Source organism: Tachyglossus aculeatus, chromosome 22 (genome assembly GCF_015852505.1).
Source record: "Tachyglossus aculeatus isolate mTacAcu1 chromosome 22, mTacAcu1.pri, whole genome shotgun sequence".
Lineage (NCBI taxonomy): Eukaryota > Metazoa > Chordata > Mammalia > Monotremata > Tachyglossidae > Tachyglossus > Tachyglossus aculeatus.
The window spans coordinates 39,135,490-39,160,863 of record NC_052087.1 but is presented as its reverse complement, the minus strand read 5'-3'; the positions used below and the strand labels follow the sequence as shown (position 1 = coordinate 39,160,863).

General features: G+C 49.6%; 2 protein-coding genes across 3 annotated transcripts in view; one reads left to right on the top strand and one right to left on the bottom strand.

Annotated features, from left to right (window-relative positions):
- The window catches only part of MACROD1 (mono-ADP ribosylhydrolase 1), a 410,094-nt gene that overhangs the window by 90,656 nt on the left and 294,064 nt on the right, over positions 1 to 25,374 (top strand). The gene's annotated exons all lie outside the window — the stretch shown is intronic.
- FLRT1 (fibronectin leucine rich transmembrane protein 1) overlaps positions 5,877 to 25,374 on the bottom strand; it is a 28,341-nt gene continuing 8,843 nt past the window's right edge. Inside the window, exons 4-5 of the mRNA XM_038764067.1 lie at positions 14,783 to 14,906; positions 5,877 to 8,074 (exon numbers count right to left, since the gene is read on the bottom strand). Coding sequence (XP_038619995.1) covers positions 6,020 to 8,074; positions 14,783 to 14,906 — 2,179 coding nt within the window. The 3' untranslated portion in view covers positions 5,877 to 6,019. The remainder of the gene's footprint in view (positions 8,075 to 14,782; positions 14,907 to 25,374) is intronic.

The window sequence follows — 25,374 nt, the reverse complement described above, 5'->3', positions numbered from 1 at the left end:
AGGGACCCTGCCAAGTGCCTTGGGTCTGGGCCAGAGAATTGGGGAGGAACCGAGTTAACTCATCCTCCCGTGGCCTAGCTATGTAGATTTCCTTAGGGGCCTCAAGTAGGAAACCCTTACTGGTTGGGAAAAAGAGGCTTATTGCTTTTTAGAGACCACCTGAAAAAGGCCGGAGGGACCTCTGAGGTCTTGTCTCCAAGGGAGGACCATCTCTCCCTCTCCCCCGATTTCTTCTCCTTTCCTAACAAGGCGCAGGTGTGGGGGCGAGACCCGGTTTGGGCCTAATGGTGGTGAAGCTTCCTGGAGTTCTTATCTCATCGTCCCCTTCCCCTGGCTGCCTGTGCTGTTTGGGAGACACTTAACGGGCATTTTCCTCTTTGGGAGTGAGAGTTGACCTTCCGCTTCTACCCAACTTCTTCCTCCCACCCCTCCCACCACCCCATGGCCCTGCCAGCTTTTCAGTCTGGCGGTGCTCCTTCTGGCCTCAGTGCTTCCTCGGGCTGGGAGTTCAGCCTGCCTTGGACAAATACCATCGTTATTATTGGACTTGCTGAATCTCCAGATCCAGCGTGGCTTAGTGGAAAGAGCCCGGGCTTGGGAGTCAGAGGCCGTGGGTTCTAATTCCACCTCCACCACTTGTCATCTGGGTGACTTTGGGCATGTCATGTAACTTCTCTGTGCCTCAGTTCTCTCATCTGTAAAATGGGGATGAAGACTGTGAGCCCCATGTGGGACAACCTGATTACCTTGTATCTACCCTAGCACTTACAACAATGCTTGGCACATAGTAAGTGCTTAACAAATACCATCACTATTATTATTAATTGCCTTTGGGAACAATGACCCTTCCATTTTTTTTTTTTTACTGGTTGCCCGGAGGCCCAAGAAAAACAAAGCCTTATTCTACTGTTTCACCTAGACCTAATCTACTTTAATGGCATTTCCCCCTTTAGATTGCAAACCCCTTGTGGGCTACCAAGTCTGTCAGACTGTTCTTTCCCAAATGCTGAATATAGAGCTCTGTCTGCAGTAAACACATCATAGATACCATTGATTGAAGGTCTTAAAGCCAGGGCTGGCTAGTAAGTGGGCCAGAGGGCCGCTAGCCTCATTGCTCAGTTACACGCTCGTTGTGGGCAGCGAATGTGACTGTTTATTGTTGTATTGTACTGTCCCAAGTGCGTAGTAGAGTTCTCTGCACACAATAACACTCCATAAATATGATCGACTGACTGCGTTTACACTGACCGCCAGAGCCACAAAAGGGGTTGCAAACTCAACAATCAGTGGCATTTATTGAGCGCTTACTATGTGCAGAGCACTGTACTAAGCACTGGGGAGAGTACAGTACAACAGAATTAGTGGACACGTTCCCTGCCCATATCGAGCTCGCTGTCTAGGGTCTGTGGGACTAGCTCTTGACCAACAAAACTCATCACAAAGTCGCTGGCACCAGAACCCAAACACTATTCTAACGTGGATCCTGGCAGGAAGTCCAGAACCAATTTAGACTAGAAGATGAAGGCCTGGGCAGGAGGCTGGAAGAAGAAAAAAAGCGGAAAAAAAGGCTTTTTGATGCACATCATGCCTGCAGAATTGAGTATGACTAATTAATAGATTTTATTCTTAGTAATCTCTTAAGCATTCCATACGTTAGGCAGCTCTTGAGATATAGCTTACAAGAGACCTCATTCGTAAAATGCAAATGAATCTTCTGCTTCTTGGGTGTTTTTTTCTTTCCTTCCTATTATTTTATGGGAAAATTTAAAGGAAAATTGCCATGTAATAGAAAAGAGATTTTAATCACTCTAATTACCAGGAAGGGTAAACCACGCAATGAAAAAAAGTTTTCTTTTTTTAAACCTGCCCTAAATGTAGCAAAACAAAAGGGTGAGCTGGGTGGCCAGCGACACTGCTTGGGCCGGTTGTGGGAGGAAAAGGCACCTGGGTTTGGGGTGTCTGCTTTCGTGGGGGTGCAGAGACTGTGAGCCCACTGTTGGGTAGGGACTGTCTCTATATGTTGCCAACTTGTACTTCCCAAGCGCTTAGTACAGTGCTCTGCACACAGTAAGCGCTCAATAAATACGATTGATGATGATGCAGAGACCGGCGGGAGTGCGGCCCAAGCTGGTCCTGAGGAGCAGGCTGTTCACATGGTGAGGCTCTGGCTTTGACAAGTCCCCTACACCCCTAAGTTGCTCCTGTTTGAACCAGTCTCTCCTCTCCTCCCTGCCCCTGTTCTCGTGGGATAACCCACTGCTCCCCTTTCCTCAGGGGAGAGAAGCCCAAGATGGCCAGACTACAGAAGCGAGAAGGGAGGACAGGTAGATTTTCCTTCCCCAGAGACCTCTGAGGGAAAGTTTGACATCCCATCTGCCTACCTGCGATTGGCCGAGGTGCTATCCTGCTTGGGGTCGGCAGGATGGATTGGTGTCAAGATGGCAGGTGGAAGGCCTTGCAGCCCCTGGGGTACCGGGTGACAGGTAGCACTTAGAACAGTGCTTTTCACGTAGTAAGCGCTTAATAAATGCCATTATCATTATTATTATTAGAGCAGACAAATGGCTAGTCCTCCAGAAAGGATGCCTGTAACAAGGGAATCTAGGCAGTCCCCAGGAGACCCGGGGGCTGCCTAAAAAGCATCTGTAGTGGGGACAAAGAAACCAGGCCAGGGTTTGCATAATCCTGGGCAGCGGGCTTCAGCGTCTCCTCCTGGGCTAGTCCATTCGAGACTTCCTTCGTCGGGAGGAAGCACTGCCAAGTCCTTCCAGCATGACCCAGGGCTGCTCTCTGACTTCTTTCTGGTGCATCAGGGGAGTTTATTGAAGAGGAAATAATATTTTTTGGATTATAAGACTTACTACCGGAGAAGCTCAAAGGTCAAGATTGAGGGAGGAAGGAGGGTCCCCCACCCCCGCTTCTTTTCCTGCCCTCTAGCTGACATGATGTACGGAAGCCCTTTCTTGTCGGAGGGTGGCTGATTGGGGCTGGGTTTGGACCAAGTCGTCTTTCCCCATGGGAAGCACAGATTTCTCCTCTAAATGCTGCTCTAGACACAGTAAGTGATCAATAAATAAGATTGATTAATTGATCGATTGCTCCTGAGCACCCCACCCAGTTTTAAGAGCATTGCAGGGCCCCAATTCTGGGGCATGAGGGGAAAAGGGAACGCAGAAAATGTTCCTCATCCTGACTGAATCAGAGCCCAACTCTAGAATTTCACTGAGATGAGGTCAGGGAGGAAGGCCACCTCTGCAGCTGCAAGTTGCTAGTTCCATTGGATTTTTTTTGTTTTGTTTTTTTGGGGTTTTTTTAAGAAATACCCATTTTCTGGGGGACTGTTTCTTGTTACTAATTCAGGAACATCCGCACAAGGTCAGGTGGTCTTTGGGGGAACAAGGAGCAACGCCCACTCAGAGGTAGATTCCTGGACTCAAAATCACGCTTCCAACTTACGGCCAACGGCAGCCTCTTCTCCAAGGCTTTCAAGGATGAGTTGGCTTGGCAGGTGGCTCCTCCTTAGGCACTTAGGCTGGGTCCCAATTCTCGAACCATCGTCCGCGCAGCTCCTGCCGTCTTGGCTGCTCCAGTCCCGGAGGCAGAAGGTCACGGGATCGTCCGGATCCCGGGCCCGAAAACCGGCACCCGTTCTCACAGCCGGGGATGATGGGGTCACCGAAACGGAAGTTTGGCTTCTTTACAGTTCCGAAGCTCGGGTTTGGAAAATCGGTCCTGCCAAACTCGCTGCGTGGAAAAATCCCTTCAAGTGCAGAAGACGGGAAACCAAGTGGGTTATAAGAACTGATTGGGTCTGAGACACTTGCCGTTTCGGTTTGAAGGCTTTTTCTGGGGAAGTGCTGATTTCCTGTGTTGGTGTGAAAGCTCTGAAATGGATTCTCTCTTTCTCTTGCCCTCTCTTCACCTCTTGCCTCTCATCAAAGCCTGTGCTCCATCCACGTCTCCCAGTCTTCCTTCAGATTAGGGAATTGCCTAGATCTTTATCTCTTCGTATCTTTAGAAATCCTCTCGGACTCCTCTTTCTGCCACTGGAGACCAGGGTTAAGCACCACGTAACAGCGCCCAACTTCTCCCTCCCACCCACTGAATTTCCCCCAAAGAGACTTGCCATCCTCATCTGGAAATCTGACAAACAGACCCTCTCTCCATGACCTCCAACTTGGGTTTCCCGGGCAGGGAAACAGGCAGGAGAGAAGACATGTCCAAGTTTGCGAACCGTTAAGACACGATGTTTCTCCAGCCAAGAAGCCTGTCTCGCTCTCCTCTCCAGAGTTAATTTCATTATTTTCTCACTGTTTAACCCACTGATTCTCCTTCTGGATGGGAAGCTCCACGAGGGCAGGGAACGCATCTCTTCCCTCTCTCCTACTCTCCCAAGCGTTTAGGACAGCGCTCGGGTCTGTAGCACCACTCGATGAAGGTATCGCCCAAGGGAATCAGCCTCTCGCAAATATCACGTAACGGCAGCTACCGTGCGGTGAGGGAGGAAGTAAAATCGGCTCCCTCCCAAAGGCGCGGACTTGTTCCTGTCTAAGACTGAAGTTCCCCCAACGGGCTCCTCCTGGGCAGTAGCCCTGGGTGGAGGACAGGCCCTGTGGGCTTTGCTCAGCGATTCTCGTTTCTTTCCCGGTCTCCTCTCGAGCAGCCAAGGGAATGACCAGGCCCATCTCCCGGATCTCCAAAACCAGCGCGACTTTTCTCAGAGGGAAACTCCCCATCTCTGCCCCACGTGGGTTGGGGTGGGGGAGAGGACACCCCGCTCCCCATGGTAGACCTACAAAAAGGAAGACAGCTCTTGCAAAGTATACTCCAACGGAACCTGAGATGTGGTAGGAATCAGAAAATGCCCTCCCTTCCCTAACCCGGCACCTATTTAGCCAGAAGATTTCAAATACCCGCCCCCCCCCCCCCACCCAAGCCCCCAGCCCACTCCCTTCCCCTTAAACATTACTTAGTGAGTTATTTCTAGAAGACCCTTAATGTGATTCTGATTCAGAAATCATAAGAAGGGCAGCTGGGTTGAACTAATCGAAGAAATGCAGAGACTATCCCTGGAGTGCGAGCTCTCTCTCTCACTCTCGGTCCTTCTCTCTTTTCTGTATACATATACATATAGATAGATATATAAATATACACACACATACATATGTGTATATACATTATATATAGATCAATACATATATCGACGATCAAAGAGAGTTAGTGCCACTGCCCCGGGTGTCTACTGAAAAGTGTGCATTGGAACCAGATAGGGTTTCAGTGTAGAAAAAGTCTGTGTTTTCGTCAACGACAGAATCGTTCAGATAATGCGATGCTAAAAGCAGAGTTCTGCAGACCTGTCAGGAAAACGGTTATGGAAAAAAACCGGGAAAGAGATTTCAGGTACAGTATCTCCATAGCAAAAGATCACTCTCTCTCTTTTCTTTTTCTCCTTTGTATGAAGCTTGAAAAACTCTCAGAACATCAACAGTTAGCAGCCAGAAAAGAGAGAGCTTTTGTGTATGGGTTTTGCAGACAGTTTCTTCGTCACCCTAACCCTGAACAAAATAGGAGATTCACACAGTTGTACAGGTAGTATCTTTCCAGTTCCCCCCCGCAAAAACATTTCTTGTATTTTTCTCGGGGTTTTTTTTTAAATTATCTTCCCCACGACCCGGCCTATTAAATATAAATTATATCTTCAAGAATGTCATTTCTCTCCCTCCTTGCCTATCTCTCCCTCTCTGTCTCTCTTTTTTTTTTTTTAAGGTTTTTTGTTTTTCTTTTTCTAGAAAAGGTTTCCTTCCCTCCCCGCATCCCCGGCCAAGCGGGTTTTCTGCTTGAAGACCACTGCGGGTGGGGTCGGTTGGAGGTTTGGAATCTTTCTGGGTTATTTTTTTTTCAAACTCCTCCATTTCTCTCTCGGCCTGTTCTCGCCCAGGGAGGAAGAAGCCGAGGGCCCGGGGCCGGGGAGAGAACAGCGGGGCGCGGGAGGGAGGTGGCGCGCCTCTCCCCCGGCCCCTCACGAGTAGGAGTAATCTACGTCGGGGATGCCACCGTCTCTGTAGCCGCGGTTGGTGCCGTAGCCGACGGTGTGCGCGCTCTTGTAGAGGCTGGTGCCGTTGGACGGGAAGATGGTGTGGATCACGTACTCCTCCTTGGCCCGGCGCGGGTCGATGGGCAGCATCTGTAGGCCGGGGCCCCGGATCTCCAGGATGGAGTTGTCCTTCTTGGTGCCCGACTCGACGTAGTCGTCCTTCTTGCGGCTGCCCCGGCTGTAGGCCCCGTCGCGGGTCAGCAGCTCCCCAGCCCGGTGCACGTACCAGCAGGTGATCCCCAGGACCAGGAAGAGGAAGACCACGGCCACGGCCCCGCCGACGATGCCCGCCCAGGGCAGGCCGACCCCAGGGGTGGCAGCGGCGGCGTCCCCATCCCGGTCGAGGGCGGACTGAGCGGGGCCCGAGCCGTCGGCCGTCTCGGCCTTGGCGCAGACGGGGGTCTGGTCAGCCAGGTAGGTGCTGCCCACCTCCATGGTGACCATGCAGATGACGTAGGTGGACTTGGGCTCCAGGGCGGTGAGCAGGTACTCAGTCCGGTCCCCCTGCACCAGGGTCTCGGTGATGGAGCCCACGGCGGGGCTGTGGCCCAGCCGCAGCCAGCTGAGGCGGAAGGAGGCGGCGGGCAGGGCGGCCTTCCAGGTGATGCGGATGCTGTCGGCCGTGAGCGGCTTGACGTGGATCACCAGGGCCTTGGCGCCGTCGCCGGCTGCCCCGGGGTAGTCGGCCCCGGAGTCGGGCAGCCGGACGCCGGGCCTCTTGGCCTTGAGGGTGAAGAGGGAGCCCTGGGGCGTCGTGGAGGAGGAGGAGGAGGAGGCGGGGGCAGCGCCGGCCGTGGTCTTGGCGGGGCCGGGGGCTGGGGCGGGCCGGCCCTCGTAGCACTCGTCCATCTCACCGGCGATGTCCTTGATGGCCATGCCGCGGACCTTCTCCGGGCCCTGGCACATGAGGCCGCGCACGTTGACCACGGAGGCCCGCGCCCGGACCCAGTCGCGGAGCCACATGAGGCCGCAGCCGCAGAACCAGGGGTTGTTCCGCAGCAGCAGCTGGCCCAGGCTCTCCAGGTCGTCGAAGAGGCCGCGGGGCAGCGTGGTCAGGTTGTTGTTGGACAGGTCGAGGCGCTCCAGCTCGCGCATGCGGGCCAGGCTGTCGGGGGGGATGTGGCTGATGGCGTTGTCCTGCAGGTAGAGCTTCTGCAGGCGGGCGCTGGGCAGGCGCAGCGGGGGAGCCACCAGGGAGTTGCGCACAAGGGACAACTCGCTCAGGTTGCGCAGCCGGCTGAAGGTGTCGTCGGCGATGCGCTGGTTAGCTAGCAGGTTGCCGTCCAGTACCAGGCGCCGAAGGCTGTCCAGCCCCTGGAAGGCGTGCAGGGGGATGGTGGAGATGCGGTTGTCGTCCAGACGCAACTCCTCCAGCGTCCGGGGCAGGCCCGACGGGATGCTGCTCAGGTGGTTGCGCGACAGGAAGAGCAGCTTGAGCCGCCGGCTGTCGGCGAAGGCGTCGTCCTCGATGCTGACCGTGGACACGGAGTTGTCGTCCAGGTGCAGCTTCTCCAGGAGCGGGACGCGGGCCAGGGACTCGCGGGCGATGGCGCGGACGTTGTTGTCCTGCAGGTGCAGCTCCCGCAGCGAGCGGGGCAGGTTGACGGGGAACTCGTCCAGGTCGTTCTCGTACAGGTAGATGACCCGCACGCTCGCCTTGCTCTTCAGGCCCTGGGGGATGCCCGCGTTGCCGATGCGGTTGTTCTGCAGGTAGAGGGTGGTGGCGTCGTCGGGGATGTCGGCCGGCACGGCCGTCAGGCCCCGGTCGTTGCAGTAGACGAAGCCGCGGTCGCAGCGGCACACGGACGGGCACGTGGTGCTGTCGATGGCCTCCGTCAGGAAGGCGATCAGCCCGTAGCACAGGAGCAGCCAGTCGCGCAGGTCCACGCCGGCCGGGCTCAGGAGCGCCGGGCCGGCGCCGGGGGTTACCGGGGGCGGGGCGGGGGCCGCCACCGGGGCCATGGTGGCCGCGCGGGACGGCTGGGGGCCCCCCCGACGGAGTCCGCGGCCCCTGCGGGGAGGAATAATAATAATGACGATGGCATTTATACAGCGCTTACTACGTGCAAAGCACCGTTCGAAGCGCTGGGGAGGATACAGGGTGATCAGGTTGTCCCACGGGGGGCTCACAGTCTTCATCCCCATTTGACGGATGAGGGAACCAAGGCCCAGAGAAGTGAAGTGACTTGCCCAAAGTCACACAGCTGACAGGTGGCGGAGGCGGGATTTGAACCTGTGATCTCTGACTCCAAAGCCCGGGCTCTTTCCACTGAGCCACGCTGCTTCTCAAGACAGTAGAAGACAACCGGGCGGGCCGGGTCAGACCCTGGGCTAACTGTGGATGTCGTCAGCATTGGCATTGTAAGAATCGGCCTATCTATTCGCCCACGTCCCGCCTCTGGCCTTAAATGCCCTCCCTCCTCAAATCGGACGGACAGTGACTCTTCCCCCCCGCTTCAACGCTTCATCGAAGGCCCATCTCCTCCAAGAGGCCCTCCCTGACTAAGCCCCCCTTTCCTCTTCTTCCGCTCCCTTCTGCGTCACCCTGACTTGCTCCTTTGTTCTTTCCCCCTCCCAGCCCCACGGCACTTATGTCCATTATGTCCGTCATTTATTTATTTCTATTAATGTCTGTCTCCCCCCCACCTCAACTGTAAGATCGTTATGGGCAGGGAATGCGTCCCTTTACTGTTACAGTGTACTCTCCCAAGAGCTTAGTACAGTGCTCAGCACACAGTAAGCACTCAATAAATACCACGAATGAATGACTGAATAATAATTAATTTGGTATTTGTTAAGCTCTTACTATGTGCAAAGCACTGTTCTAAGCACTGGGGAAGATACAAGGTGATCAGGTGGTCCCACGTGGGGCTCACAATCCTACAGATGAGGTAACTGAGGCACAGAGAAGTTACACAGCTGACAAGTGGCAGAGCCGGGATTTGAACCCATGACCTCTGACTCCCAAGCCCGGGCTTTTTCCGTGCACTGTTCTAGTTGCGGGGGTAGATACGAGGTAATCGGTCCCTGGCCCACGTGGCCTCACTCTCTTAATTCCCATTTGATAGAGGAAGGGATTGAGGCCCAGAGAAGCAAAGCCACTTGACCAAGGTCACGCAGCAGACATATGGCCGAGCCGGAATTAGAACCCAGGTCCTCTGACTCCCAAGCTTGGGCTCTAAGAGGCTGATTACAGTGCTCTGCACACAGCAAGCGCTCAATAAATACGATTGAATGAATGATTGCACAGCAACACACACGATGGCCCAGGCTTCCGTTACACCCGTCCAACACGAGGGAAGCCCAGATGGCATGCGGGTTAGCGGGTGGTATTATTTTAAGGACTTTTTAAGCGCTTACTACGTGCCGGGCGCTCGACTAAGCGCTGGGGTAAATACAAGCTAATCCGTTTGGACACAGTCCCTGTCCCACGTGGGGTTCCCCGTCTTAATTCCCATTTTACTTATGAGGAAACTGAGGCCCAGAGATGTGAAGTAACTCACCCAAGGTCACACGGGAGCAGACACGTGGTGGGAGCCGGGATTAGAACCCAGGTCCTTCTGAGCCCCAGGTCCAGGCTGTAGCTACTAGGCCACGCCGCTTCTTTGAGAAGTCTTTTAGAGAACCGGTGTGGCCTACTGGAAGGAGCCCGAACTCGGGAGTCACAGGACCTGGGTTCCAATCGCAGCTCCGCCACGTCTGCTGTGTGGCCTTGGGCGAGTCACTTTGCTTCTCTGGGCCACAGTTTCCTCAACTGTAAAATGGGGATTCAATTCCTGCTCTCCCTCCTACTTAGACCTGGAGCCCCGTGTGGGACCTGGGAATCTCATATCTACCCCAGCGCATACTAGAGTGCTTGGTACGTCTAACAATCAATCAATCCATCAATCGTATTTATTGAGCGCTTACTGTGTGCAGAGCACTGTACTAAGCGCTTGGGAAGTACAAGTTGGCAACATAAGTTAACAGATACATACCACAATTATTATGAATTATCATCACCTTTCACATGGGGGAAATCGATCAATCAGTGATAGTTACTGAGCACTGTCCTAAGCGCCTGGGAGAGTACAATATTTTGAATTTGCAGGGCACGGATTGGGTGAGAGGCATGTCTGGAGACCTGACAGGCTGGGTGGGATTGAACAAATTATAAAAATTATCTCCAACCCCCGTTCTGGCTTGGATTTGGGCTAGGAGAGGGATCGGAAGCACAGAATTCCAGTCCCGTGCTTCTTGGCGGCGGGATGTGTGGCACGGCCAGCTCTTAAATCTATCCATCAGTGGTGTTTATCGAGTGCTTACTACACACAAGGAACTATACTAAGCGCTTGGGAGAGCAGGATACAACAGAGTTGGCAGATACGTTCCCTGCTGATAACAAGTTTATGCAATAGGAACTGCGTACTTATGTTGCATGCATCAGCATTGCATTAGGGTAGTTTTCATTCATTCATTCATTCATTCAATCATTTTTATTGAGCGCTTACTGTGTGCAGAGCACTGTACTAAGCGCTTGGGAAGTACAAGTTGGCAACATATAGTAGACAGTCCCTACCCAACAGCGGGCTCACAGTCTAGAAGGGGGAGACAGCACCTGTATATATGTATATATGTTTGTACATATTTATTACTCTATTTATTTATTTTACTTGTTCATATCTATTCTATTTATTTTATTTTGTTAGTATGTTTGGTTTTGTTCTCCGTCTCCCCCTTTTAGACTGTGAGCCCACTGTTGGGTAGGGACCATCTCTATATGTTGCCAATTTGTACTTCCCAAGCGCTTAGTCCAGTGCTCTGCACACAGTAAGCGCTCAATAAATACGATCGATGATGATGATGATGAGACAGACAACAAAACAAAACATATTAACAAACTAAAATGGTAGTCTGATGCCACCCGGGATCATTAGAGAAAGCCAGTGCTACCTAGGAACGACGATACTGAGTGGGAAGGGGTTCCCAAAATACGGACTTTATTTTATGCACCATTAGCCCGCTTGCTTTTCAGACTGGGGAGCTCGGCTGTAGGAAAATTTTTCCTCATCTATTTACAAAATCACTGAGCTTGTGGTGGTGATGGCGGTGGTGAGTGCGTGGGAGGGGGATACCTGAGACCCTTCGTATATTAGCTGATTTTTATGGGAAATAGCTGAACTCATCTCTCCCCTTAGAAGAAAATCCAGGAAATTTTCAGCCCTGTTTTTTTTTTTTTTTTTTTTTGCTTTTTGAAAACCTTCGAAAAACCATCGTGTGCAGGCTCAGTAAATTGTCTGCAAGGTGTAATTTTCATTTTTAACAAATGAAAAGATTGCCAAGTGGAGTCGTCTCACTTTTTTTCATCGTCGGTAGTGGTAAAAATCAATTAGAGCAAAAACATCATCTCGTGATTTATGTGGGGAAGGTGTCGAGCTAAGGCCTGAGCTAAGAACTCTGTCTCTGTTAGATTTCTGGCGGGAGAGAAGACAACCAGTCCAGAAAAGAGGTGGACGTGTTAGATGAAGTCCAACGCCCGGGTGGGGACAAGGAAGCAGCGTTGCTCAGTGGAAAGAGCCCGGGCTTTGGGGTCAGAGGTCATGGGTTCGAATCCCGGCTCTGCCAATTGTCAGCTGTGTGATTTTGGGCAAGTCACTTCACTTCCCTGTGCCTCAGTTCCCTCATCTGGAAAATGGGGATTAAGACTGTGAGCCCCACGTGGGACAACCTGATGACCTTGTAACCTCCCCAGCGCTTAGAACAGTGCTTTGCACATAGTAAGCGCTTAATAAATGCCTTTAAAAAAAAAAGGAAGGTCTGATTCCAGCCTATGGGTGTGGGCTTGATTTCTTTGGTATAAAACCAGGACTTCTCCCCTCTCCCCCTTTCCCTCTTCGACCCAATTCAGTTCTTTAAGGCAGACTCTGAAGCGCTCATTACTATTATTTAGTATTTATGTTGCATTTTATATTTTGCAAAGTGCTTTGCAGTTATTTTCATTAGTGTGTTTGTTCTGCCACTCAGTCGCTTTCATAGAGTTTGCGGTTTACCCAGACAAAAAAAAACGTTTAACCCTTTCTAATGTTTGTTTTCGATTTCCAGCTTTTTTTTCCCTTTTTAATCCGATGCTGAATAATATATAGTCATAGATGTATTATCATAATTATACTGGTGCGGTCGGGGTTATTACATTTAAAACAAATCATCCGCACAGGGTAGTGGGCTCAATTCAGAGGAGGTTTTTGTGTCTTTAGAAAGCCCTCCATTTTCAGATTAGGCGATACTTTCCTCATTTGCAGTAGATCCTTTGAGGTCGGGGGCAAGGAGGACAGGCTGTCCAGCGGGGAGGGAGAGGGGAAGGTGGTGAAGGGAAGAAGGAAACGGTTGCAAACAGCAACATGATCTAGTGAAAAAGTCTCTTTTCCCACTCCTTCTTCATCACCCAGCCCCACAGCACTTAAGTATGTATCCATAATTTATTTATATTAATATCTGTCTCCCCCTCTAGTCTATAAGCTCGTGGGCAGGGAATGTGTCTGTCATTCTGTTGTGTTGTACTCTCCTAAGTGTACACCTGTGCACAGTGAGTCCTCAATAAATACGATTGATTGATTGATTGACTGATTGAAAGAGCGCAGGCCTGGGAATCGGAGGACCTGGGCTCTAATCCCAGTTCTACCAATTGCTTGCTGTGTGACCTTGGACAAGTCACTTAATTTCTCTGTGCCCCAGTTACTCTGCTGTAAAAGGAGGATTAAATACCTGTTCTCCCTCCTACTTAGATTGTGAGCCCCATGTGAGACAGGGATGGCATCTGAACTCATTAACTTCAACCTACCCCAGTGCTTAGAATCAATCAATCAATGGTATTTATTGAGTGCTTATTTTGTGCAGTGCACTGTACTAAGCGCTTGGGAGAGTACAGTGCAACAGAATGAGCTGACACGTTCCCTGCCCATAACGAACTTACAGTCTAGAAGGGGAGATAGACAGTAATATGAACAAATAAGTAATTGATAATATACAGTTTTAAGATATGTACATAAGTTCATTCGTTCATTCAGTCGTATTTATTAAGCATTTACTGTGTGCAGAGCACTGTACTGAGTGCTTGGGAAAGTACAATACAACAATAAGCACTGACATTCCCTGCCCACAACAAGCCCACAGTTTAGAGAGGGGGGAGACAGACCAATACAAATTAGTAAAATTACAGAAATATACATATGTGCTGTGGGGCTGGGGTGGAGCGAATGCCAAATGTCCAAAGGTCAATATCCAAATGCCTAGAGGATGCAGAGGGAGAGTGAGCCGGGGAAAGGAAGGCTGAATCAGGGAAGGCCTCTTGGAGGAGATGCTAGTAAATGCTTAACAAATACTGTAAAAAAAGAAGGGAGAAGGAGGGAGCCCCTGAAAGAAAGGAAAACAAATCCAGGAGATGGAGGGTTTGAGCGGGCAGACGCAGCTGAGAAGGCCAGTGATGGATCACGTCCCCTGTCTCAGCTTTACCTCTCTGGGCCCCTCTCTCCCCTGCCGTGGGAGATGGACTATGCCATGCAGATAAACTAGGGCTACCATGTTCTCCTGGTCCTAGGACTCAGTAGCCAGCGCCTAGACTTGTCCAAAGGAAGCTAGGCAAGCCTCATTCTTTCAGGGAAAGTTCCCTGCCACTGGGCTATTCTATGCAAAAAACTCGGGCTACCGTGTGAAAAGCAGTGTGGCTCAGTGGAGAGAGCACGAGCTTGGGAGTCAGAGGTTGTGGGTTCTAATCCTCGCTCCGCCACTTGTCAGCTGTGTGACTTTGGGCGAGTCACTTAACTCCTTTGTGCTCAGTTACCTCATCTGTAAAATGGGGATTAAGACTGTGAGCCCCACGTGGGACAACCTGATTACCTTGCATCTTCCCCAGTGATTAGAACAGTGCTTGGCACATAGTAAGCTCTTAACAAATACCATTATTATTATTATTATTAATATTAATATGTTCCCCTGGTCTGCTTGGCACATAGTAAGCTCTTAACAAATACTATTATTATTATTATTAATATTAATATGTTCCCCTGGTCCTAGGACTCATTAGCTAGGGCCCAGACTGATGAAAGGAAGCTAGGCAAGCCTCATTCTTTAAGAGAAAGTTCCCAACTGCTGGGAGATGGGCTACTTCATACCAACTTGTACTTCCCAAGCGCTTAGTACAGTGCTCTGCAAACAGTAAGCGCTCAATAAATACGATTGATGATGATGATGATGCAAATAAACTAGGACTACTGTGTTCCCCTGGTCCTCGGGCTTGGTAGCCAGGGCCTAGACTGTCCAAAGGAAGCCACGCAAGCCTCGTTCTTGAAGGGAAACCCCCCATCCTGGGGGGTCTAAGCAACCGGACATCACTTGTCACTCTAGCTTCAAGAGACATCTGTGGATCAGACACACAGGGGCTTCACGAGGACACGCATTGGACAGGCCCAGAGTGTGAGACTCTTAAAAAGGGGAAATGTCCTCAGCCAGTCAGGGGGCCAGCTAGACTGTAAGCTCATTGTGGGCAGGGACTGTGTCTGTTAGACTGTACTCTCCCAAGTGCTACTCGAAAAAAAAAAAAGCATATTTAGGGGGGAAAAAAACCCCCGTAGATAGCTCACAGGACGCTATCCCGCAGTGCCCGAGGTCTGGAGGAAGAAGGAATTTTTCTCCTCAGCCCGTCTGCCTTCCCACCTGCCTCAGCCAGGCTCCGGGGACAGAGCCCAGAGTCGTGTGGGTGGCCTCCCCGGGGACAGCTCGCGCTACCACATATTTATCGCCGCCGTGGAAGGAGGTGTACTGAGCAGAGCGCAAACTTCTGGCGGTTGAAGCAGAGCGAGGACAAGGCCAGCCGCTCTCCTTTACCGGTAATAAGTCACTCGGGGTTCCTGTTTAGCTTCCTGACACTCTCTCAGCCTCCGGAGGGCCCAGAATCATAATAGAGTCTAAATTGCACCTTTCACAGATGCTTGATGGATAACCAAGTAATGTTTATGGAGTCAGGGACTGAAGGGCTTCCAGTTCCCTTGCCCTGTGTCAGCCTCATTCATCTTTGATGTGGTTTCCTCTGTGGCCTCCTCCTCCTCCTCCCAGGGTCAGTCCCCAGAAACCTTTGGTCTTAGTGGCCCTCAGACTAACCCACCTACTGGAGCAGCCACCCCCTGAGCGGGCAGGGAAAAACCGAGTTACGGGTGAAAACATAATGATAAAACCTCTGCCCGGGGGTTTAACTGTTTTAATTGGTCCATCAGTTGCCAAGGGCCTTTTTATTCCCTTGTTGTGGAATTAGACGCTTTATGTAGTCCATCAAATTAAACCCAGTAAATCGCTTGTCTTTATGGGGTCGTTGCAAGCCTCCTGTATTCAATGAGTTTAGCATGGCTGAGTTTTGTTCCTTCAGAGATGGAGGATTGACTGGACATCAAGGCGTCTGTGGGAGCCTCTTCCTTCCTCCTCCTTCCCTCTCTCTGGCCTACCCCCTGCTCTGCCTCTCCCAAATGGGAAAGGGAAAGGGAAATGTCCTGGGTCAGAGTGTGCCTCTCACCTGGTAGACCCGGGGGACTATCTTCCCACACCTTCTCTGTGGGGTCAGAGCCCTACCCGAGGACTTAGTACAGTTCTTGACACATAGTAAGCATTTATAATAATGATAATTGTTATTATTATGGTATTTGTTAAGCACTTACTATGTGCCAAGCACTGTTCTAAACGCTGGAGTAGATACAAGGTAATCAGGTTGTCCCACAAGGGCTCACAGTCTTCATCCCCATTTTACGGAAGAGATAACTGAGGCACAGAGAAGTTAAGTGACTTGTCCAAAGTCACACAGCTGATAAGTGGCGGAGCCAGGATTCAAACCCATGACCTCTGACTCCCAAGCCCATGCAAGTACCACGTTATCCTCAATAATAACGATGGCATTTGTTGAGCACTTACTATGTGCCAGGCACTGTACTAAGTGCTGGGATGGATACAAGCAAACCACAATGGACACAGTCCCTGTCCCATATGGGGCTCAAAGTCTCAATTCCCATTTTATAGATGAAGTAACTGAGGCACAGAGAAGTGAAATGACTTGCCCACAGTCACGCAACAGACAAGTGGCAGAGCAGAGGTTAGAACCCGTGACCTTCTGACTCCCAGGGTCGTGCTTTATCCACTAGGCCATGCTGCCAGGGCCCCTCTGCAAGCTAAAATTCATCTCTTTAATAATAATAATAATAATAATAATAATAATAATAATAAGATAATACTGGTACTTGTTGAGTACTTACTATGTGCCAAGCATTATACTAAGCACCGGGGAAGATACAAGATAATCAGATCCCACAGTCTAAATAGGAGGAAGACTAGGTATTGACTCTCCATTTTGCAGATCAGGAAACTGAGGCCCAGAGAAGTTAAGTGACTTGCCCGAGGTCACTCAGCAGGTAAGTGACACCCTGATGTTGTCAATCATCCATCTCTGAAGGAACAAAACTCAGCCATGCTAAACCCACAGAATGTGCGAGACTTCCAATGACCCCGTAAAGAAAAATGATTTACTGGTATTAATTTGATGCACCCCCTAAAGTGTCTAACACCACAACAAGAGAATAAAAAGTCCTTCTGATTCCCAGATCCATGGTCTTTCCACTAGGCCACGCTGCTTTAGGGGAGGGATCCCTAAGCATATTTTTCCAGGCCTTCCTTCTCCCTGCAGCCTCTCGGGGTCTTTCTCCTCTCCTTTTTTGCCTCATTCCTCCTGCCCTCCTCCTCCCAGTCTGGTGGGTGGCCCTGGCCTCGAGTTCTTTGTGCTCCCTGCAAAGCTGCGCAGCCCTGCCGTGGCCTCCCTGAGCCCTTGCTTTCTCTTCTGTAAAATGGACTTAATGAACCCTGTCCCCTTCCCAGCACAGAGCTGGTTTGAGGACTAATTGGATTCCAAAAAAACCTGTCAAATGGCTTTGTTTCCCAAATCACTCTTCTCCCTCTCTGGGCAGTTCCTCCCTCCCCTACTCTTTTCCCCTGTCCTCTTGTTCCCCCATTCGCTCCTGTTGTTCACCAGCTGGAAGGCTCTGATAGCTTTGGGAGGGCTTGAGGAGCCCCCTTACCCCGGATCTCTCTGTAACTGGGGCACGGGGTGGGAGAGGATGGGATTGAGCGGGAATTGGGGCTGTCATTCTAAGCGCTTTTGTCTTTTCCACTCGGGGCTACGCTCCACTAGAGAGGAAAGGAGGGAGAGGAGCCAAGCAGGCCCAGCGACCCTGCAGTCGATTTTCTCGTGATAACGATGACAGCTCCCCGGGGAGCTCCTTCCCATTTCCAGCCCTGTACACACAACAGTCACCTGCTGTTTGAAACGGCACGGTTTTTTGTTTTGTTTCATTTGACGGCGTTTGTTAATGGCGGGCACTGCACTAAGCGCTGGGGGGTAGATACACCATCATTTAGTCGGGTGCAGTCCATGTCCCTCATGGGGCTCACAGTCTTAGTCCCCATTTTACTGATGAGGGATCTGAGGCCCAGAGAAGTGACTTGCCCGAGGTCGTGCAGCAGACAAGGGGTGGAGCAGGATTAGAACCTAGGTCCTTTGACTCCCAGGACAAGCTTTCTACTAGGCCATGCTGCCCCTCCAGCCAGGCTGGCCCAAGAGGTACAGGGAGCTCTGGGGTCCTGCTTCCCGGGAGGAGTGGGGTCCCCTGGGCCTGTCCCCCACACTGTGGATTTGCCCCACTTTGGGGGCTAGAGGAGCAAGTGACCGAGTCTGTTTTTTTAATATTTGTTAAGCACTTACTACGTGCCAGGCACTGTAATAATAATGATAATGATGATGGCATTTGTCAAGCTCTCAATATGTGCAAAGCACTGTTCTAAGTGCATGGGGTGGGGCGGGGAATACAAGGTGATCAGGTTGTCCCACGTGGAGCTTACAGTCTTAATCTCCATTTGACAGATGAGGTAACTGAGGCACAGAGAAGTGACTTGCCCAAAGTCACACAGCTGACAAGTGGCAGAGCGGGATTAGAACCCACGACCTCTGACTTCCAAGCCCGTGCTCTTTCCACTAATCCAAGTGCTTGGGAGAGTACACCATAATAATAATAATGATGGTATTTGTTAAGCACAGAGGTTAAGTGACTTGCCCAAAGTCACACAGCTGACAAGTGGCGGAGTCGGGATTGGAACCCACGACCTCTGACTCCCAAGCCTGTGCTCTTTCCACTAATCCAAGTGCTTGGGAGAGTACACCATAATAATAATAATAATGATGGTATTTGTTAAGCACAGAAGTTAAGTGACTTGCCCAAAGTCACACAGCTGACAAGTGGCGGAGTCGGGATTGGAACCCACGACCTCTGACTCCCAAGCCTGTGCTCTTTCCACTAATCCAAGCACTTGGGAGAGTACACTATAATAATAATAATGATGGTATTTGTTAAGCGCTTACTATGTGCCAAGCACTGTTCTAAGCTCTGGGGAAGATACAATAACAATAATAATAATAATGATGGTATTGGTTAAGCGCTTACTATGTGCCAAGCACTGTTCTAAGCTCTGGGGAAGATACAATAACAATAATAATAATAATGATGGTATTGGTTAAGCGCTTACTATGTGCCAAGCACTGTTCTAAGCTCTGGGGAAGATACAATAACAATAATAATAATAATGATGGTATTGGTTAAGCGCTTACTATGTGCCAAGCACTGTTCTAAGCACTGGGGTAGATACAAGGGCATCAGGTTGTCTCACGTGGGGCTCACAGTCTTCATCCCCATTTTACAGATGACGTCACTAAGGCCCAGAGAAGTGATGTGACTTGCCCAAAGTCACACAGCTGACAAGTGACGGAGTCGGGATTAGAACCCACGACCTCTGACTCCCAAGCCCGTGCTCTTTCCACTAAGCCATGTGCTTGGGAGAGTACACTATAAGAATAATAATGATGGTATTTGTTAAGTGCTTACTATGTGCCAAGCATTGTTCTAATCTCTGGGGAAGATACAACAACAACAATAATAATAATAATGGTATTGGTTAAGTGCTTACTATGTGTCAAGCATTGTTCTAAGCGCTGGGGAAGATACAATAATAATAATAATGATGGTATTTGTGTAGCACTTACTATGTGTCAAGCACTGTTCTAAGCGCTGGGGAAGCTACAATAATAATAATAATAATAATAATGATGGTATTGGTTAAGCGCTTACTATGTGCCAAGCATTGTTCTAAGTGCTGGGGAAGCTACAATAATAATAATAATGATGGTATTTGTGTAGCACTTACTATGTGTCAAGCACTGTTCTAAGCGCTGGGGAAGATACAACAATAATAATAATAATAATGGTATTTGTTAAGTGCTTACTATGTGCCACGCATTGTTCTAAGCGCTGGGGAAGCTACAATAATAATAATAATAATAATGATGGTATTGGTTAAGCGCTTACTATGTGCCAAGCATTGTTCTAAGTGCTGGGGAAGATACAATAATAATAATAATGATGGTATTTGTGTAGCACTTACTATGTGTCAAGCACTGTTCTAAGCTCTGGGGAAGATACAACAACAACAATAATAATAATGATGGTATTTGTTAAGCGCTTACTATGTGCCAACCACTGTTCTAAGCACTGGGGAAGATACAATAATGATAATAATGATGGTATTTGTGTAGCACTTACTATGTGTCAAGCACTGTTCTAAGCGCTGGGGAAGATGCAATAATAATAATAATAATAATAATAAAGATGGTATTTGTTAAGCGCTTACTATGTGCCAAGCATTGTTCTAAGTGCTGGGGAAGATACAATAATAATAATAATGATGGTATTTGTGTAGCACTTACTATGTGTCAAGCACTGTTCTAAGTGCTGGGGAAGATGCAATAATAATAATAATAATAATGGTATTTGTTAAGCGCTTACTATGTGCCAACCACTGTTCTAAGCGCTGGAGGGGATACAAGGTGATCAGGTTGTCCCACTTGGGGCTCACAGACTTAATCCCCATTTTACAGAGGAGGTAACTGAGGCACAGAGAAGTTAAGTGACTTGCCCAGAGTCACACAGCTGACAAGCGGCGGAGCCGGGATTAGAACCCATGACCTCTGACTCCCAAGCCCGGACTCTTTCCACTGAGCCACGCTGCTTCTCCAAGGTAATTACAAGGTAATTACAAATGCCATTTGTAATTTGTAATGCCATGCTGATTACAAGGTAATCAGGTTGTCCCACGTAGGGCTCACAGTCTTGATGCCCATTTTACAGAGGAGGTAACTGAGGCACAGAGAAGTTAAGTGACTTGCCCAAGGTCACACAGCAGACAAGTGGTGGAGCCAGGATGAGAACCCATGACCCCGGACTCCCAAGCCTGGGCTCTTTCCACTGAGCCACGCTACTTCTAACACGGTTGGTCGACTGTTCCCTGCCCACAAGGAGCTTACAGTCTAGAGGGGGAGACAGACATTAATATACGTACCGTGTCTGTTATACTGCTATATTGTGGCTCTCAAGCGCTTAGTACAGTGACCTGCACATAGTAAGCGCTCAATAAATGCGACTGATGGACTAAATAGAGAAGCAGCGTGGCTCAGTGGAAAGAGCACGGGCTTTGGAGTCAGAGGTCATGGGTTCAAATCCCAGCTCTACCAATTGTCAGCTGTGTGACTTTGGGCAAGTCACTTAACTTCTCCATGTCTCAGTTACCTCATCTGTAAAATGGGGATTAAGACTGTGAGCCCCCCGTGGGACAACCTCATCACCTTGTAACCTCCCCAGCACTTAGAACAGTGCTTTGCACATAGTAAGCGCTTAATAAATGCCATCATTATCATTAAATATGACTGATGCTAATCCCGGCTCCGCCACTTGTCAGCTGTGTGACTTGGGGCAAGTCACTTAACTTCTCTGGGCCTCAGTTACCTCATCTGGAAAATGGGGATTAGGACTGTGAGCCCACGTGGGACAACCTGATTACCTTGTGTCTGCCCCAGTGCTTAGAATAGTGCTTGGCACATAGTACGTGTTTAACAAATACCAGCATTATTATTATTATCTGTACATAAGCGTTCCAGGGCTGAGGGAGGAGTTCATTCATTCATTCATTCAGTCTTATTTATTAGGTATATATGTATATGTAATAATAATAATAATAATGATGGCATTTGTTAAGCGCTTACTATGTGCAGAGCACTGTTCTAAGCACTGGGGAGGATACAAGGTGATCAGGTTGTCCCAAGTGGGGCTCACAGTCTTAATCCCCGTTTTACAGATGAGGTAACTGAGGCCCAGAGAAGTTAAGTGACTTGCCCAAAGTCACACAGCTAACAATTGGCAGAGCAGGGATTTGAACCCGTGACCTCTGACTCCAAAGCCCGTGCTCTTTCCACTAAGCCACGCTGCTTCTCTATATGTATATATATATATGTTTGTACATATTTATTACTCTAGTTATTTATTTATTTATTTTACTTGTACATTTCTATTCTATTTATTTTATTTTGTTAGTATGTTTGGTTTTGTTCTCTGTCTCCCCCTTTTAGACTGTGAGCCCACTGTTGGGTAGGGACCGTCTCTAGATGTTGCCAACTTGTACTTCCCAAGCGCTTAGTCCAGTGCTCTGCACACAGTAAGCGCTCAATAAATACTATTGATTGATTCATGTATTAGGCACTTACTGTGTGCAGAGTACTGTACTAAACGCTTGAGAAAGGACAATACATCAATAAACAGTGATCCTTGGGCCCTGGCGGTCACAGCCCTTGACCACACAGCTGTAGCCTCCTCCCGGACCCTCTGCCTCCTTGCCGGGCATCGGGTTGGGGGGGTCTCTTCTAAAGGACACAGTCGGGGACCCGAAGCTGGGGGTGAGGGGTACAGATTCCGTGGGGGCACACCCTCATTCATTCATTCAGTCGTATTTATTGAGCCCCTACTGTGTGCAGAGCACTGTACACGCGCCCTCCCTCCCAAAACGCCCGTGTGCGGGACCCCCCATATTAGTTCTAGACTGAAAGCTGATCGAGGGCAGGGAATATGTCTACCATTGAACGGCGTGGCTCAGTGGAAAGAGCCCGGGCTTTGGAGTCAGAGGTCATGGGTTCAAATCCCGGCTCCGCCAATTGTCAGCTGGGTGACTTTGGGCAAGTCCCTGCACTTCTCTGGGCCTCAGTTCCCTCATCTGGAAAATGGGGATTAGGACTGTGAGCCCCACGTGATTACCTTGTATCTACCCCAGCACTTAGAACAGTGCTTGGCACATAGTAAGTGTTTAACAAATACCAGCATTATTATTATTATATGTACATAAGCGCTCCAGGGCTGAGGGAGGAGTTCATTCATTCATTCACTCATTCAATCGTATTTATTAGGCACTTACTGTGTGCAGAGTACTGTACTAAACGCTTGGGAAAGGACAATACATCAATAAACAGTGATCCTTGGGCCCTGGCGGTCGCAGCCCTTGACCACACAGCTGTAGCCTCCTCCCGGACCCTCTGCCTTCTTGCCGGGCATCGGGTTGGGGGTCTCTTCTAAAGGACACAGTCAGGGACCCGAAGCTGGGGGTGAGGGGTACAGATTTCCTGGGGGCACACCCTCATTCATTCAGTCAGTCGTATTTATTGAGCCCTTACTGTGTGCAGAGCACTGTACACGCGCCCTCCCTCCCAAAATGCCCGTGTGCGGGACCCCCCCATATTAGTTCTAGACTGAAAGCTGATCGAGGGCAGGGAATATGTCTACCATTGAACGGGAATATGTCTACCATTGAACGGCGTGGCTCAGTGGAAAGAGCCCGGGCTTTGGAGTCAGAGGTCATTAGTACAGTGCTCTGCACGTAGTAAGCGCTCAATAAATACGATTGATGATGATGATGATGATGATGGGTTCAAATCCCGGCTCTGCCATTTGTCAGCTGGGTGACTTTGGGCAAGTCACTTCACTTCCCCGGGCCTCAGTTCCCTCATGTGGAAAATGGGGATTAAGATCATGAGCCCCACGTGGGACAACCTGATCACCTTGTATCCCCCAGTGCTTAGAACAGTGCTTTGCACATAGTAAGCGCTTAACAAATACCATCATTATTATTATTATTGAACGTGTCTGCCATCTCTGTTGTACTGTTTGCTCCCAAGCACTTAGTACGGTGCTCTGCACATAGTAAATGCTCAATAAATACCCCTGATAGAGTCTGTTCTGGACTCCGGTTCCAACGAACCAGCCGTCGGAGCTGTTCTCCCAGGACAGTCGTGTACCCGAGTGACCCTTGCCCCTCAGGATCCCCTGCTCCCGAGGCTGGCAGAGAAACTGACGGGACTTGGGGCAGTTTCTCCCTTAACCGGCCCGGCCCGGCCTGCTCTGCCCCTTCCAGGAGCGCCCAACAACACAAAACGACGGGCATCAATAGCATCAAAATAGATAAATAGAATTACAGATATATGCACATCACTAATAAAATAATTATTAATTAATAGCTAGTAATAGGTTAGCCTTAGAGGAGTGAAGTGTGTGGGCTGGCTTCATAAAACTTAATAATTATGGTACTTGCTAAGTGCTTACTATAGGCCAAGCACCCTTCTAAGCGCTGGGGTAGATACAAGCTAATCAGGTTGGACACGGTCCCTGTCCCACATGGGGCTCAGTCTTAATCTCCATTCATTCGTTCATTCATTCAATTGTATTTACTGAGCACCTACTGTGTACACAGCACTGTACTAAGAGCTTTTTAAAAAATGGTGTTTGCTAAGTGCTTACTATGTAACAGGCACTGTGCTAAGCGCTGGGATAGATACAAGGTAGTTGGTTGGGACACAGTCTGTGTCTCCCGTGGGACTCCCAGTCTTAATCCCCGTTTTACAGATAAGGTCATTGAGGCCCAGAGAAGCGAAGAGCCTTGCCCAAGCTCACACAGCATCAGCCAAGCGGAGGATCCGCCTGCCGACCTGCCTGGCAGGTATTTCCTAACTGCTGGGACAGACCCAAAGCCTTGATTTGGGGACATATTTACTTGTACATATTTTCTTGTACATTTTTCTTGTACATATTTTCTTGTATTTTCATTTTTCTTGTAATATGTATGTACATACTTGTACATACATATTTTCTTGTACATATTTACTATCCTATTTATTTTATTTTGTTAATATGTTTTGTGGTCTGTCTCCCCCTTCTAGCCTGTGAGCCCGTTGTTGGGTAGGGACCGTCTCTATACGTGGCCAACTTGTACTTCCCAAGAGCTTAGTACAGTGCTCTGCACACAGTAAGCGCTCAGTAAATACGATTGAATGAATTAATGAATGACTAGAACCCAGGTCCTTCTATCTCCCAGGCCTGTGCGCTATCCACGAGGCTTCTCTCCCTCCCTCTTCTCATTTTGATCCCCGCTTTGGCAGCCCTCCTTCATCAGGCTGCACTTGGAGGGGATAACACCCCCTTTCCGGCAGCGCCCCATCATCATCATCATCATCAATCGTATTTATTGAGCGCTTCCTATGTGCAGAGCACTGTACTAAGCGCTTGGGAAGTACAAATTGGCAACATATAGAGACAGCCCCATCTCTCCGTCCGGAGGGCAGAGGCCACGGCTCCGGGCCCAGTCCCGCTCCGGTCCCGCCGGTGTCCCAATAAGCCCGAGTTGTTTTGTTCAACTTACATTTTTTGGTTTAAACGAGGGGCGTCTGGCTCCGCCGGGCTTGGGTTTTTCGGGCCAGGTGCACGGCGCTGGGCAGAGGGGAGAGGGCGGAAGGCTCCGGGGTGCGTTCTTCTGGCTAAGAGGAGCCGGTTGAGGGGAGAAAAGAGAGCAATAAGGCAGTTGTGGAGGAGACATACAGGGTGCTGGGATGGGTGGGACCCCAGAATGCTTCTTCTAGGACAGAGGGATAAATCATATCCCTAATTCGTCTCTATATTAAAATCCGTCTCCACCTCTCCTCCCCTCCCACATAGGGAGGGAACGTGTCTATCAACTGTTGTATCACACTCTCCCAAGCGCTCAACAGATACCACTGATTGATCGATTAAAGCCCTGAATCACCTTGCCCCCTCCTACCTCGCTTAGTAGTTAGAGCACGGGCCTGGGTTCTAATTCCGGCTCCACCACACGTCTGCTGCTTCGGGTACGTCACTCACTTCTCTGGGCCTCAGCTACCTCAACTGGAAAATGTATTTATATTGATGCTATTGATGACTGTCTACTTGTTTGGTTTGGTTTTCTGCCTCCCACGCCTTCTAGACTGTGAGTCTGTTGTTGGGTAGGGTTTGTCTCTATTTGTCGCTGAATTGTACTTTCCAAGCGCTTAGTACAGTGCT